This window comes from Manacus vitellinus, unplaced genomic scaffold (assembly GCF_001715985.3).
Source record: "Manacus vitellinus isolate BGI_N305 unplaced genomic scaffold, ASM171598v3 scaffold_5_pilon, whole genome shotgun sequence".
In the NCBI taxonomy this organism is placed as follows: Eukaryota; Metazoa; Chordata; class Aves; order Passeriformes; family Pipridae; genus Manacus; species Manacus vitellinus.
The window spans coordinates 12,679,239-12,694,049 of record NW_021940682.1 but is presented as its reverse complement, the minus strand read 5'-3'; the positions used below and the strand labels follow the sequence as shown (position 1 = coordinate 12,694,049).

General features: G+C 37.3%; 1 protein-coding gene across 1 annotated transcript in view; it reads left to right on the top strand.

The window, feature by feature from the left end:
* Positions 1-5,210: 5,210 nt before the first annotated feature.
* The window catches only part of ALDH1L2 (aldehyde dehydrogenase 1 family member L2), a 28,955-nt gene continuing 19,354 nt past the window's right edge, over positions 5,211-14,811 (top strand). The window contains exons 1-5 of the mRNA XM_029963397.1: positions 5,211-5,291; positions 6,123-6,264; positions 8,540-8,774; positions 12,312-12,477; positions 13,317-13,418. Of these exons, the coding sequence (XP_029819257.1) occupies positions 5,211-5,291; positions 6,123-6,264; positions 8,540-8,774; positions 12,312-12,477; positions 13,317-13,418 (726 nt within the window). The remainder of the gene's footprint in view (positions 5,292-6,122; positions 6,265-8,539; positions 8,775-12,311; positions 12,478-13,316; positions 13,419-14,811) is intronic.

Below are 14,811 nucleotides of genomic sequence, written 5' to 3'. Positions count from 1 at the left end.
GAGTGTGCTGTGGGAGATGGTGTCAAAGGCTTTGCTGAAGTGCAGGTAGACACATCCACAGCCTTCCTCTCATCCACCTGGAAGGTCACCTGATCGTAAAAGGAGATCAGGTTGGTCAGACAGGACCTAAACCCGTGCTGGCTGGGTCTGATCCCTTGTCCATCCTGTAGGTGCTGTGTGACTGCACTGAGGATGATCTGCTCCGTAACCTTGCCAGGCACTGAGGTCAGGCTGACGGGCCTGTAGTTTTCCGGGTTCTCCTTCCGGCCCTTTTTGTGGATTGGCATGACATTCGCCAACTTCCAATCATCTGGGACCTCCCCAGTGAGCCAGGACTGTTGGTAGATGATGGAGAGCTACTTGGTGAGCTCTTCCACCAGCTCCCTCATCACCCTAGGATGGATCCCATCTGTTCCCATAGACTTGTGGGGATCCAAGTGGCTCAGCAGGTCACTAACTGTTTCCTTCTGGATTACAGGGGGGCTATTCAGATTCTTATCTCTTTCTAGAAGCTCCAGAAGCCAGCTGTCTTACTCCCCATTTGCCTACTCCTGTTCACAGCACTCCCAGCAGCTGTTTAAATCCTTCATGGCAGGGCTGGGTGCCACCCCCTAGTCAGCTGGTTGGCCTCACCTGAGACCTCCAGCAAAACCTGGAAGCTGCAGGGAACGGGCACCAGCGGTGCTGTGATAATGCCTGGTAATCGTGTGTCAAGAACGATGTGAGTGTAGCTGTTCACTGCCTCCCTCATGCTGAGATTTGCCCTATGAGAAGCTGAAGGCTGCCTTCGCAGTTAGGAAGGACCATGCACATTCTTGGTGCCAGAGGGAAGCTCCCTGCTTTGGCCTAGGAAGAGTGTTGTGTTTGTGACCTTCTCACCACTGGTTCCTTGCTCTGGGATGGTGGGTTGCTCAGGGTTGAAGTTGGTGGCCTTAATTCCTCTGCACCCCATGGTTTAGTTTTTTTACAGCTCTGCACTTTTGTTTCAAGTCATTCTTTATGTCCTGTTAAATATATAGACTGCAGAACTCCTGCAAGTAACCGCTCCCTGAAAGCCTTGCCCAATCCAAATTGTCCAGATGTATAGGTTTTGTGAGTTGAATGAGGCTGGGAAAAGATTTTTTTTTCCTTCCTAGAGACTGTTGCTCAGTTTAGCATAAGGACAGCAATCCTCCTAAGGTATCTACATGGAAGGTGTTAGAATAAGGAGATTTTAACGCAGGCTTTTTGGAAATGCAATCAGCAGTGCCAAAAAAATGAGAATGAATGAGTGAATGGTGGGAACACATTGCCCGTGGATGTGTATGTAGATGGAGGCGGGGCTCTACTATAGGTTTCTATTTGGAGGCACTGGAATTTTAGCACATGTAGGGGGATCTCAGTAGAAATAAAGCTGCAGTACTGGTTTTCAAAGGAAGTATAATTCTATGTTACTTTTAAAAAAGATGTAGCATTAAAATATTTATTACCTTCACTAAATTCTTACACAAACTAAGTAAAACATTGTAATCTTTGAAACCAGGGTAGCAGTTACTAAATCTTAGTTTTCGAGGAATTTGATTAGAAACTGGTAACCAATTGAATGTTAGACACACATAAAAAAGAGGCAGTAACAAAAAATTATTTTTATCTGTGAAATAAATATTCTCCTATGGAGAAGTTTTGTAACTTTAGACTCTTCTTAGAGAAGAAAATGTAGCTGTTGGACTTGTCTTCCCTTTTTAGGAACTAAAACTTGACAAGATAGTTACCAACATTTGTCAGGCTGCTTATCTATGCATTGCTTAATTCTATTTGTTTGTTTTATTATTGATTAAGTGCTTTGGAGGAAAAAAGGAACCAGAATGGAATCAAGCATTAAAATATTGCATATCTTTTAATGAACCATTGTAAAATAAATTCCAGTATGGAACAGATGGTATGGACAGAATTTTTAAATATGGGAGTTAAACTTAAGTCTGTGGTTTCATATTGAGGGGGTGAAATAGATGTGGACAACTTTCAAACACATTGAGTGTTTAAGATAAGACTGCTTGTACAAACAGTTCTCAGGTTTTATGCTTCTACCCCTATCTTATTTTCTTCATTCAAGTCAGGAGTACTTGAGTCAGGGAAACATAATTACTGTTAATCTGCATTATGGTATAAACAAAATAGAAGGTTAAAGAAGGAATTGAAAGTTCAGACAATGAAAACAACAGAATTACATTAGAGTGAACACCAACTTTGTAAATTCTTTTATTTTGGCAGCACTATCGTAATAACTACATTATTCTATGATTAGTCATAAAAGAAAGGCCAGATCTTCCTAAGCCACCTGAATTGCATTGTTTTGTATAACTAGAAATCAGGTAATCTTACAAAAGTGCAGCAAAAGATCCATTCTGATACTACAATGACCATTAACCTTCACATGCATCTGTTCATGCATGCTACACATTTGTAGTCGGTCAGGCTACTGCAGAAGAAATATAATATCATCTCTCAACATCACTGTCAGAAGCAATAAGAAGTTTAATCTTTGTGTATGTTAGTGATAATGATGGAGCATCCATCTAGTACGTTATTCAAAATCAAGATTTTTTGGTGTTCTTTAACAAACTTCTTTTCTACAGCTTCTTGATGAATGCTGGCCAAAATGAGCTGTTTTTGAAAGAAAGAAAACACCAAACTCTTTCCTTTTCTGTATAATCTTATAAAACTTTCTGTTTTAATTGAGTGTTGTGTCCACAATAAATTCTTCTAAAATTATTTACCACTTTTGCAGATCTAACTCATTTTAGGTAAAAATACTTGAGGAGAGTTTCCAAAAGAGGATACAGAGCGGCTAGAAGATCTCATGCAGTTGCTCAATTAATTTTTCAAACAAAAAATGCAGATCTGAACTTATTGTCTGATCATGCAAGTCCTTCCACACAGATTTCTTTTCTTTGTTTTTTACTCGGTAGAAATCCTGTGCATGACTGGCTTGTGGGTTGTCTCCTGCTTTCTACTGATGGCAGACTATGTGTTAATGCACTACCAGTCTAAGCCAGATGTCACGCAATACTCATTCACTGGAGAGGTAACTCAAGAATCACTGGTCATAGCACAGTTACCAGATCCATCTTGCAATTGAAACCAGCCCCTATTTGAGTTATTTTCTGCAAGTGTGAGACGGCAGAGCGGATTCACTGCCAGGCTAATGTTTTTGTGCACTAAAGTGAAGAAATGGGACTTAACCACTCTGTAATCTTCTCAAACTTGCCAGTTTTGGCTTGGGTTCTTTGTTGGTTTTGCTTTTGAGTTTTTTTATGTTTGTTTGTTTGTTTGTTTGTTAATTCATTTGAGGATTGTGTTCTCTGTTTTCTTCTCACAATTTGTTGACTCAATTCCACAACTAAGACAAATTAAGCATGTGTAGCAATTCATGATTTGGAACTGGAATTGGTATGACATTCCATGTAATATGAGAATCAGATTTATTCACAGGGAAATGTGAACTGAAAGTTTAGGAGTAGAGGATGCATATGTTATTAAGACTGTGTGAGTAAATGGAGGAAAAGTAACTCCTAAAGTAATGATAAATTTGGACTTAAAATTAGAAGAAGATTGGCCAAATATCAGAAAAGCAGCAGAGTACAGCAGTGAGGACTTTGAAAATACTTTGAAAAGGAGGTCAGGTAAATTTATAAAAACAATCCTGTGACATGATTGATTTGATGGCAGAGGACTGGATTTGTTAGCTAAGAAGATCCCTTTCATACTTGTGTTCTTACTGAGAGATATTGAGAAAAGGACAAAAGTAGAATAGGTAACTCTCATCTAGACTATCTTTAATGTTTCTTCAATATACTGGTTGGTCTACCACTGTAAATTAGCACAGAACAGAAATCAGAGGATTTCACACCATGCCAGACATGTTCAGTGATACAGCAGGCTAATCTTTCTCCAAATTGCCTGCTAATTAAAATACTTGGGAAAATCTGATAGTTTGTTTTAATAATGCAGCAACATTTCTGCTGTAAAAGTGAAGATATCTGTCATAAAGCATTGACAATAAGCATTCCCTGCTTCTGTTGGACCTTGCTGGATAAGGATTGCAGGGAGAAGTTGTGCTCATGGTAATTCAGAACAAGGTCTCATCTTTATTAAGAACAAAATAGTGAACTATTTTAGGTATAACTGCCAACAGTGCAGTGTTGTTACCAGTCTCACAGATGTTTTTTACCAACCAATTATAACAATCTGATTTTGCAAGAGCCTGAGTTATGTCCATCTTTGCATCTTACTGCTTGTTTCTACTGCAGTGGCACTAGTGCTGAGTAATGCTGCAATACAGGGACAGTTTTACTGTGTAGTTTCATTCTGAGGGAAAGTATTGTCTCTGAAACAAATAGATGTTTCCTATTGCTTTATACAAAAAATAAAGAGCACGCTCCAATATTCCTGTAATGGAACCTACCAATTCGTAATTCCCTTTTCTAAGGCCAGCTGCACAACTAAAAGGTAACTTGAAAATAGTAAGATACATCCATAATATGTCTGCTGTGAAATGAATTGCAATGAATGAATTGTGGTTTTGAGTAACCTGTTTTTCAGGACATTTCTCTTTGTCATATGATCTGATGGGCAGTGCAGAACATTTGTTATCCAATCAATAACCTGCTTAGTCAAAGTGTCCTCATATCCCAGCACCATAAGAAAGGGAAAAGAGGAAAGAGGAGAAAAAGTACAAGTGCCAACATACAAACAAAACAAATGTCAGTGGTTAAGACATTCACACAGGGCTTTGATTCCTCTGATCATTTGTAAGGAAAAAATGGAAGTTCAGTTGGGAAAGATGAAGTTAATAATAAAGGTAGGGAGAGTGTGGATTTATTTTCTACCTTTCATTCAGGACTCCTAAAAGGAGGATCTGTATGGTTTGAATCAAGGAATAGTTTGTACCAGATTTAGCCTTGAGGAGGGTAAGTTTTTTGTTTATTCTCTGTGGACCTTTCTTTTTTAACCAGCTCCACTAGTCCATTTGTTTTTCAAAGGTGGTTTCCAGTTTTCATTTTCCAAAAGCTGACTATAAATGCAAAGAGACAGTTCCACCCTTCTGCCATGCTTGCATGTTCCATTACATTTCTGCTCCCCCACTGGATCTATGTTAGGACTCGTGGCAGTGCAATGAACTAAATCTTTGAGTAGATCCAGTTAAGAATAAGCCACGTTTTGTCAGGTCAATGCCTCCCTACTTCAGTATCCCAGTTCTTGGGATAAAGAAATACAGAAATACCAGTTCTGGGATAAAGGAGGTATTAGAGGTGAGGGACTGGAGGTAGGGTGGGATAGGAGCAGAACTGCCACCTAAATCTAAAGGGACTCCGAAGGTTAATTAGTAGTTTTCTCGGGATGCAATCACTTGAAAGACGTAGCAGTACCTGATATTGTGACACCATCATGGTGTTGTGGTTCTAACTATCTTAAATTAAAAAAAAAAAAAGAAGAAGTGGAGGTGGTTACTTGGACCTACTCAGCTTGAAGAAGTTTAAAATCACATGTCCGGTGTACTGGGATCCAAACACAGCAGGCAGTGGAAGTCCAGCAAGAGAGCTCACATTTAGCAGTATTTCCTTGTAGGAGGATCAAATGGATGATTATTACCTTTAACTTGGCAGGAACCATGCAGGCTTGTCTTCTTTAGCCTATACATGTTAACCACAAATAATACACCACTGTAATTATAGCCATTTAGAGAGCATGTTACAGGCACATACATAGTGCCTAGGAAAAGTGTTTTATGTACCCATTTCAAAAAATATATTTTCATTTCTTATCTTATTCTGACTATGAATAAGATAATGGAGCTTCTTATAAGAAGCAGTGGATCTGTCTAATGAAGATTCTAGAAAAGCCATATAAACAAAAGTGACAGTATCAGATGACACTTTCTTGTGAAGTATGGTCTCTGAATTGTATGTTGCCTGTCATTAATCTCGAAAAAATTATTACTATTCCTTCAAAGGTGATTAGAGTAGAAAGACCATTCCATTTTAAATAAAAATGAACATTGATAAAGAGCAGGAGAGAAATGTAAGCAACGTCATATTTTCTTTGTATCCTAAAACATGTTTCATTTTAATTCTTTTTACCAGGCTTATCAACATAAGCTAAAGCTAGCCCTTATAGGTCAAAGTATTTTTGGACAAGAAGTTTATAGCAAGCTGAGAAAAGAGGGGCATAAAGTTGTGGGCGTATTCACAGTGCCTGACAAGAATGGACAAGCTGATCCTTTGGGTAAGTGTAACTTTAATCCAAATGTTAAAATTGCAGGCATCCTTAACAAACTTGCCTTTTCGTGAGAAGGCAACATCTATATGGAAATGACTTGCATATATTGCCTTTATTGTACTGAATTCAGCACAAGAACTGTGCTTTAACAAGCACAAGTCCCAGAAACGGTTTTAAACTTGTCAGTTTGTCAGTATTTAAAAGTTGTTTCTAACCATGCAGGGTTAATGTATTCTAACAAATACGTTAAGTTATTGGAAAAATAAAATTAATCTGAATACCTTATTTGAATGTACATCCTAGAGGTAATTGTTCTAAATGAGATCTGAATCTTAAAGCAAAGAGCTGCTGAGCCTGTACTCAAGCACAAATGTCTGTCACTTGCTTCATTGTGCTGCCTAGGACACTCGAGGCATGGAGCCAAGACTGTTTGTCCCTGGCTTTCTGCCCTTTCTGCCAAGTTTGCACGTGGCAGTGTACCTGCAGAGCCTATTTTTCTTCAAGCTGGACCATGGAAAACACATTTAAAAGGTTACAGGAGGCTTTGCTCTCCCTTTTTCCGTTGTCAAGGTGCATAAGGATTTTCTAGACTTCCTAAAGAAAGAGTTGTTTCAGAATTGTACTCATTATAGTCATAGAAGAGAACTCAGCATGACAAAGAAGCTTATTTGGAACAACTGAATTTTAACTTTTCTTTGCCTTCTTTTTTTCAGTGGCACGAAGATAGTTAAAATGATCAGCAAATAGAAGTGCCAGAATGGAATGTGCATTTATGGATAATCCAAAGTTAAAACTACATTCCATGAGCTGTCTCAAGTCTCTTTTGTTGTTTTTTGTTTTTTTTTTTCTGGTTTTGGTCTGGTCATGACACGTTTTTAGAGAACCCTTACAAGGGAAGAATCAAACACAAATTTTGCTTACCTGGGCTATGGCGCTCGCAGACTGGCATATAATTCTCAACTCTACTTCATTAAAAGATTTAATCACATTCTGTAAGAATTAGAAGAGGCAACTGTTAGTTTAGAAAAAGAAAATTTGACTATCCAGCTCTGGTTGGATTACACTATATATAAATACTATGTATATTATATTAGTTATAATGTACCATAACTTGGTTACAATATATAAATTATTCTTGTGCAGTTATTACACTAACAAATGCAACTAAGTAAATCTTCCAATATTTCAATTGTATATTTATTTTAACTAAACCATTGGATTAGTTTATTGCTCTCCGGATTGAAAAAAAAAGGAAATTACTACATACGTCGTCACTTTTTATGTCCAGATGATGCAGAGAGCTTAAGTAGAATTTTCTGAATTTTCTGTATCCTCAGACAACTACAGTTCTTTTTTCTAAAAACCACTGCAGTACACACTAACTTCCATGGAATGGTATTTAAGTAAGTGTTTACTTATGACCTAAGTAAACACGCTAAAGATGTTTAAGGTCAATCTCAAGATCCAATTTCAGAAGTGAAAAAGATAAAGTAAAGCATTAATATGTTTTTAGAAATTTGATTAGATTAGGTGAATTTTCCATGACTCTTCTCTTTTCCCCTTTTCTTCCTATTAATATAAAACTCAACAGATGTAAAATTTGACTTTACTATCCTATTCAGTGGTAAACTGTTAAGTGGCTGTGCAATGGAATTTATCAAACATCTGAAGATTCTCTCTGCAATTAGTGCAGTTGTTTTTCCTCACCTTTGAGTCTAGTTTTGGGTGTAGCTTATGTGTCTCACAGATAAATGAGAGCGTATCCAGAAACCATCAGTAAACAGAATTTTGAAGAAATTACAGAAGCCCACTAGCATCTGTAATTATTTGCATCACATGGCAAAATGCTGCTGACGTGTGAATCTGAGTTTTACATAGTCATATTCACATAAAAATTGCTGAAGGTGGAAAATTAAGTTCTGCTAAATCCAACCAGTTGCAGGCAAATGTAATGACTGGACAAGAAATGAAGTACCACACTTAAGTAGTCAACAATAACATTCATTATTCTTTTCTGCTTTCATTGGTACTTATTAGCTGAGTCATAAGAGTGAACTTGAAGTTGAAAATGACGTAAGCTATAGGGATGAGAATCAAAGACAGGATGAATAAAATGTATCCAAGCACAAAGATTTTTAAACAGCATACAGAACAGTACAAAGGCCACTCTGGAGTCACACACTTGATGATTTTCTTCAGTTGTCATGCTATGTATCTCTGATTTCAGTGTGAATTTTTAACACAAAATATGAATTAAAAAAAAATTGTTCTTGCCCCTCAGCACTGGCAGCGGAGAAGGATGGCACTCCTGTTTTTAAGTTCCCCAGATGGAGAGCTAAAGGCAAGCCTATCGAGGAAGTAGTTGCAGCCTACAAATCAGTTGGAGCAGAGCTAAATGTCCTTCCGTTCTGTACACAGTTCATCCCCATGGATGTTATTGACTGCCCAAAACATGGGTCTATTATTTACCATCCATCCATCCTACCACGCCACCGAGGAGCTTCTGCAATCAACTGGTGAGTTTTGTGCTCAAAACTGCGTGTTTGTCGTTTTAGGATGTTGGTCTGCACCCATTACTCACGTAAATGCTGGCACAGTTCTGTTGACTTGCAACTGCTCTTATGGAACTTCTCTGAAGCAGCTGACTATTTGGTTCATGAACTGCACTTCGTACCTAAGATTCATTATTATTTCCCATGCGAGTGCAGCTGTTATTCTGAAAAGATCAGTGATGTGATCTGTGCATTCATATTTTACTCACAAATGCAAATTGACAATCTGGAGTTTCTCTAAACACGATGCTGCCCTTGTGGCTCATCCCCCACAAACACTACATAACTATTACAATAGGGTTTGATGCACAGCCTAAGATTTTGCAGAATGGGAGAATAGAAGAGAATCCACAAGAATAAAACCTTATCTCACTGTTCTTCTGAGCAACGCACAAGGCCAGGTTCAAATTATTACCCTGAAAGAAGTACACTGCAATAATGACCACAGTAGACTCATATCTAGCATTCTTGTGACAACAAAAATGCCATTACCACAGTGTTTAAATTCAATAAGAAATTGTCTAAATATAAAGAAACAATTTTAAAAGAATCTTAGAGGCAGCATGATGATTATCTGAAGACAGGGTGTTGTAGTTTCAAAACAAAAGCATATTTTATTTTGTTTTGTTAATTTTTATCCTTACTGGGAAAAAACGGTAAGCTGAAGTACTTAAACAGAAGTGTAAAGGAGATTATTACAGATGTAAGGAAATCCTTCAAAAAGTGTCAGTTGTGTCCAAGTGAGTAGAATAACAAAAGAACATAAATTCTGGCAAATCAGGTGAAAAATGAGAGTCAGACAGTCCAGAAAAAAAAATAAAGAATCAACTTTTTAAGGCATAAAATTGAATAATAACAATTCTCCCAAATACATTCAAAGATGAGAGGTATGTAGGGTTATAGATGTGCTCGATTTAACAAAGGTGATTATGAAAGAGAATACCATAGTAGGAGATCTGTATTGGTATTCAGGATGAAGGAGGTTAATATTTCTATCCTACAGCCCTTCTTTGTGTAGAATAAGTGAAAACAATTCTCTTGAGCTAAACTGTGAGTAGAAGAGATTTTAGGTAAACTGATGAACAAATAAGAATCTCTTATTCAATCACCTCTTATTCATTCAGGACCAGGGGACTTTCAAGCAAATTTGAAGCTGCAGATTTTAGACAACCTGCAGCATTTCTGTTTCTTAAGATCATATTGGTACAGGTGACTGAAAAAAAACAGCAAGAGCAATACCAGTTTTAAAAGAGCTGGAAGAGAAAGCCAGGAAACTTTAGAGCAGTCCCTCTGGTTTCAAGCTGCAATAAAGAATACACTATCTATGCAAATGGATAAATACGACAGCGTGAAAGTGAGGTAAAGAAAATGAGAAGTCAAATTCAAAGTTAAAAACCATAGAGAAATGTACACAAGGGGCAAAACCCCCTGCCTATATGTAAGCAGTATTAAAGTTAATTGTTGTGACTCAAAAAAGAGACCGTTGAAGGATATTAAATACTGTCTGCATCTCAGTTGGAACATGAACTAGATAATGTTTCAAAAAAGGCTAAAAAAGATGGTCAAGGTATAGAACAGCTCTCACATGATAGGAGACAAAGCACGGAGTCTTCAGACTGGAAAAGAGGTCATTGGGAAGGAAATATGCTATCTGTGCATTATGCTATGAAAGACATGGAAAAGTGAACAAGGAATTATCACTCATTCTTAATCAAAAGTTAGGGAGCAACCAGCAAAGAGATCAGCTTGTAGGATTTGACCAGGAATAAAGGAGGTACTTTTACTCCATGCATTAAATTGTGTTACTTCACACCTGGAGAGCTCCAGAAGGGTGCTTTCATGGAGGAAAAGTTCTTAAAGATCTGTTACACAGGAAGATGTAGATACAAACTCTTTTTCAGGAAGTTCCCGAAGGGAAGATTTCCAGAAACAGGAATGTACTGCAGTGTTGTATCACCATGTCTTGCTCTGTTTTGTATATTCCTTCTATAAGCATCTGCTCCTGCCCTTCCCAGGTAAAGGCCATTGTCCTGAGGCCTTTAAGCTAAAGTAGGATTTGACCTTGGCTGACTATTCTTGTGTTTTACCTTCTCAACCCTTGCTCTCACCACTACTTCTTTCATGTGTTATGTTTACAGCCCTGGTGCTGATCAGGCCCTTTGTCTCCACAGTATGACCAAGAAAACCTTTGGAAATTAGGCATGGCTATAGGGGCACCAGGACAAACACGGTCCCTGAGGCTCTGAGGGTTCCTCACTCTCTTCCTTTACATCTTTTTCCAGCTGCTGCCGCTCTGTTATCAGCAGCCCTGTGTGGAGGGAGCTGGTGGACAGGGGAGGGGACACACAGTAGTTCTCATCCTGTCACCTATTCAGCATCAGGGACATTTGCCCATGAAACCTTCTTCTTCTCCAGTACCATGCTGACGGTATCCACTTCTCACCAGTGATCTTTTGGAATTTTTACATAATAGAAAACACAAGAAGTGCTGCCTAAATATGTGAAAGATCTGATATTGGCTAGCCAAACTTATTTAAGCTCCCACTTCTGTTATACCTGCCAACTTCCCCAGTTGTCTTTGGAGTTTGTCCCTTGTTCTGCACGTATGTGTGTTTTATTCCTTTCAATCATGTAGTTTTCAGTGCTTACAATTAATAATGAATTTTCCTGTGTATAAGCCAGATGTTGGACAATCCTGTTACAATATGGACTGCCAAGGGAATACTTACATGAGACATGCATTACTTAAAACAGCATTGGTATTTACATGCAGGCAAATGGTTAAAATCATGCAGGAAATATTCTGGCTGCTCCCTTAAACACACTTTGGTCTGATTTTTCATTATTCTGAAGCACATGCTGAAGGAGAACTGGAATATTTTAAGTAGCTGAAGTTCCCTTCAGATGCAGAGGAAGATCCTGAGCTGAGGTAAATCAGCATAGGTCTGTTGTAAGTGTTGCTATGTTCATGCCCAGCAGCTGAGAATTTGTCTGGATATTCTTAATTCCCTTAATAACTTCTTTTAAACTGTTGCATATTCGTAATTTTATAGTCTGAGCTTAGCTCTTTTTCAGCTGGGTGACAACTGTACTTGCCTTGCTGACCTACAGATGAGCTGTGAGGCTTGGCTAATGCCATGAATTATTAAGATAATATACTGTTAGGTGCTTCCATCTTTCAAATTCTGTCATAACTATTGTACACCTTTTGCTCTCTGTGTCTTACCACTAATAATACTTTTGAAATAATTATCACAGTGGTCTGTGTGAAAGACAGACAGAGTTCAGTTGCAGCATTTCTTATGTCATTTTGTGGAAACCACACATCAACAGTACCAAAATGATGGTACCACTGTGAAGTGAGCAATGGAAATATATTAAAGACAGTTAAGGATTTTCTTTTCTGTCTTCCTGAGAAAACGAATGTGTAACACATGAGGATATCCCTGACTACTTTCGTACTGTCTGTATTTACTGTAAGTCTTTTTTTTTTATGTCTAGGACTTTAATTCAAGGAGATAAAAAAGCAGGATTTACTATTTTTTGGGCTGATGATGGTTTGGACACTGGACCAATACTTCTGCAGCGAGAATGTGATGTTGGCCAAAATGATACTGTGGATGACCTATACAACCGGTTTCTCTTCCCAGAAGGCATAAAGGCTATGGTAGGTTTAGCTGTACTAAATACCAGCTTTTTAAGAAGAAAAGAGTTTGAAAGTAAAGGAAATGTAGACAAGATGGATACATTTGGAAAGAGGTTGTGGTGCTCAGCCAAATCCTAGACTTCATGGGAGCCGTGCAGCTGTGCAACAGCTGAGGATGTGACCTCGGAATATTTGTTGCTGACAGGAGGCAGAACATATTCTGTTTCCACAGATGGCGACAAGTTGAATTTGTTTGGAATGTGGCTCTTTCCATAGATTTCTTAAATGTTTTTACAAGATGAAATCTTTTAGAGTCTCAGAGAGAACAAAAAGTTAGGAGTGATGTTTTTTAAAAAAAGAGAAGGAAAGGAGTTATGTTTTAAACTCAGAGCCCTGGTGGATTGGCTTTGGATTTTGTATGCGTGTCCTTTTTTTGTATTTTTTTAAAGTGAATAAAAGAAAATGAATAAAAAATACTCAGCATTGTTCATTAGAGATTTTTTTTCTCTTTCCATTTAAATGCAGATAAATAACTTTTTGCATAACGAAAAAGGAAGAATTTGAAGGCAATCATACTGAGGCACATTTTTGTCCTCCAGAATTTTAGGCATCTGCTATAAGTTTTGTGACTAGATACTACCATCAAATTTTGGAGGCTATTTCTTTTGTCAAAGAAGTTTAACTGTGTATGTATGTTAATCAGGGCAGCATTGGTCCCTTAGATTTTGGAAATCCTAGGTTTAAAAAAACCCCAAACCAATTCACCTTGTGGCAGAAAGTCTTCTCCTGTCATTCACAAGTATGACTGAGGAAAAAAAGATGAACCAAGCTAACATTAAATCTATTACTTTCTCACTTAGGTGGAAGCTGTACATCTAATTGCTGATGGTAAAGCCCCTCGTATACCTCAGCCTAAAGAAGGGGCCACATATGAAGGGATCCAGAAAAAGGAAAATGCAGAGGTACTGTTAAATAACATTGGGTTTTGTGCACAGCATTAGAAAAGTTATAAACTCAGATTACAAAAGTAGCAATATGAAGTTAACATGAATTTTAACTCAGTTGTTTCCCCACCTCTTTTTCCTGGGATGACTCCAAAAATGCATGTAATGGAGCCCTAGGCTAAGTTGCTATTCCCTTTCAGCAGTTACATGTATTTAGAAACTTGATGTCCTATTTGGGATCATACAGGTGTCTAGAAGCACAGTGGATTCTTAATGAGTTATCATACTTGTAAATAAGACATTGAATCAAGATACCTCTTGTTGTTACCAACAGTCCATATGAAAGTCTCTACCAGAAATAGATTTGGTGTTAGGAAAAGCAAATGTTGGCACTTTTCCTGCTAACACCAAGAAAAAAAACCAACAGAGGTCATATAAACGAACAACAGTTAAAAAAAATATTTAAATTCCCATATGAGAATTATTTTATCTAAGCACCCCCCTGCATTAGCTGATCTTCTATGTGGTTGGGAAGGCAAGCACAAAATGGTAGTGAATGCTGCCTGTAATACCTTCTTTTCCTTTTCTAGACCAGTGCAAAAGTTTGGTTTTTTTAAAAAAAAAAAGTAAAAATTATTCCAACAATTTTGACCTGAATTATTGTAGATGATGCTTTTAACCACATTTCAATTTCTGACTTACCTTACAAATAGCTTTGCATAAGGATATTTTTATTAATCCATAAAATATAACATAACATAAAATAGTATAACATAATATTTAAGGACCTTTCTTGGAGAGAACTGGCCTAATCTCCTTGGTGTAAAACTATTTGCATTGTCTTAAAACTTGATTCTACATATTCTTTGTGTTTAGTCTAAGAAGGATGCTGAATACTTGAGTTTTGTTATCTAATAGCTATTCTGATATTTTAATTCATTTTGGCAGATTTGGTCACAATTCTGCAAAGATAAATCAATACATTTTCACTAGTGTTTCATATTAAATGTACATAGCATTCTTAAAACATTATTTCCTTTTTCCTCAAAGTTTTAAAGGAATTGCAGGTTGTAGCAGCAATTCTATTTATGGAACAATTTATAAAGGGGTAATACATGAATAGAAAGTATTTTAATAGAAGTTTGTAGATTGATGAAGAACTTAGGATCCAAGAAATAAATACATCGTTTTGAGTAGAAGGTGATACCCCAGACATACTCTTATTTATATTCATAGTGTGCTTATTAAATTTGTTAATCATAGTATTAATTATTTAAGAATGAATACTTAGTAGTAAGAGTTATGTTTTCATTATATTAGTGTGAGAAGGAGAATCTATGAGAAGATATAGACCACAGGGAGCACAGAAGTGCTAAGAGCATCCCATTTGGTAGGCCTTTAATGATTAGCC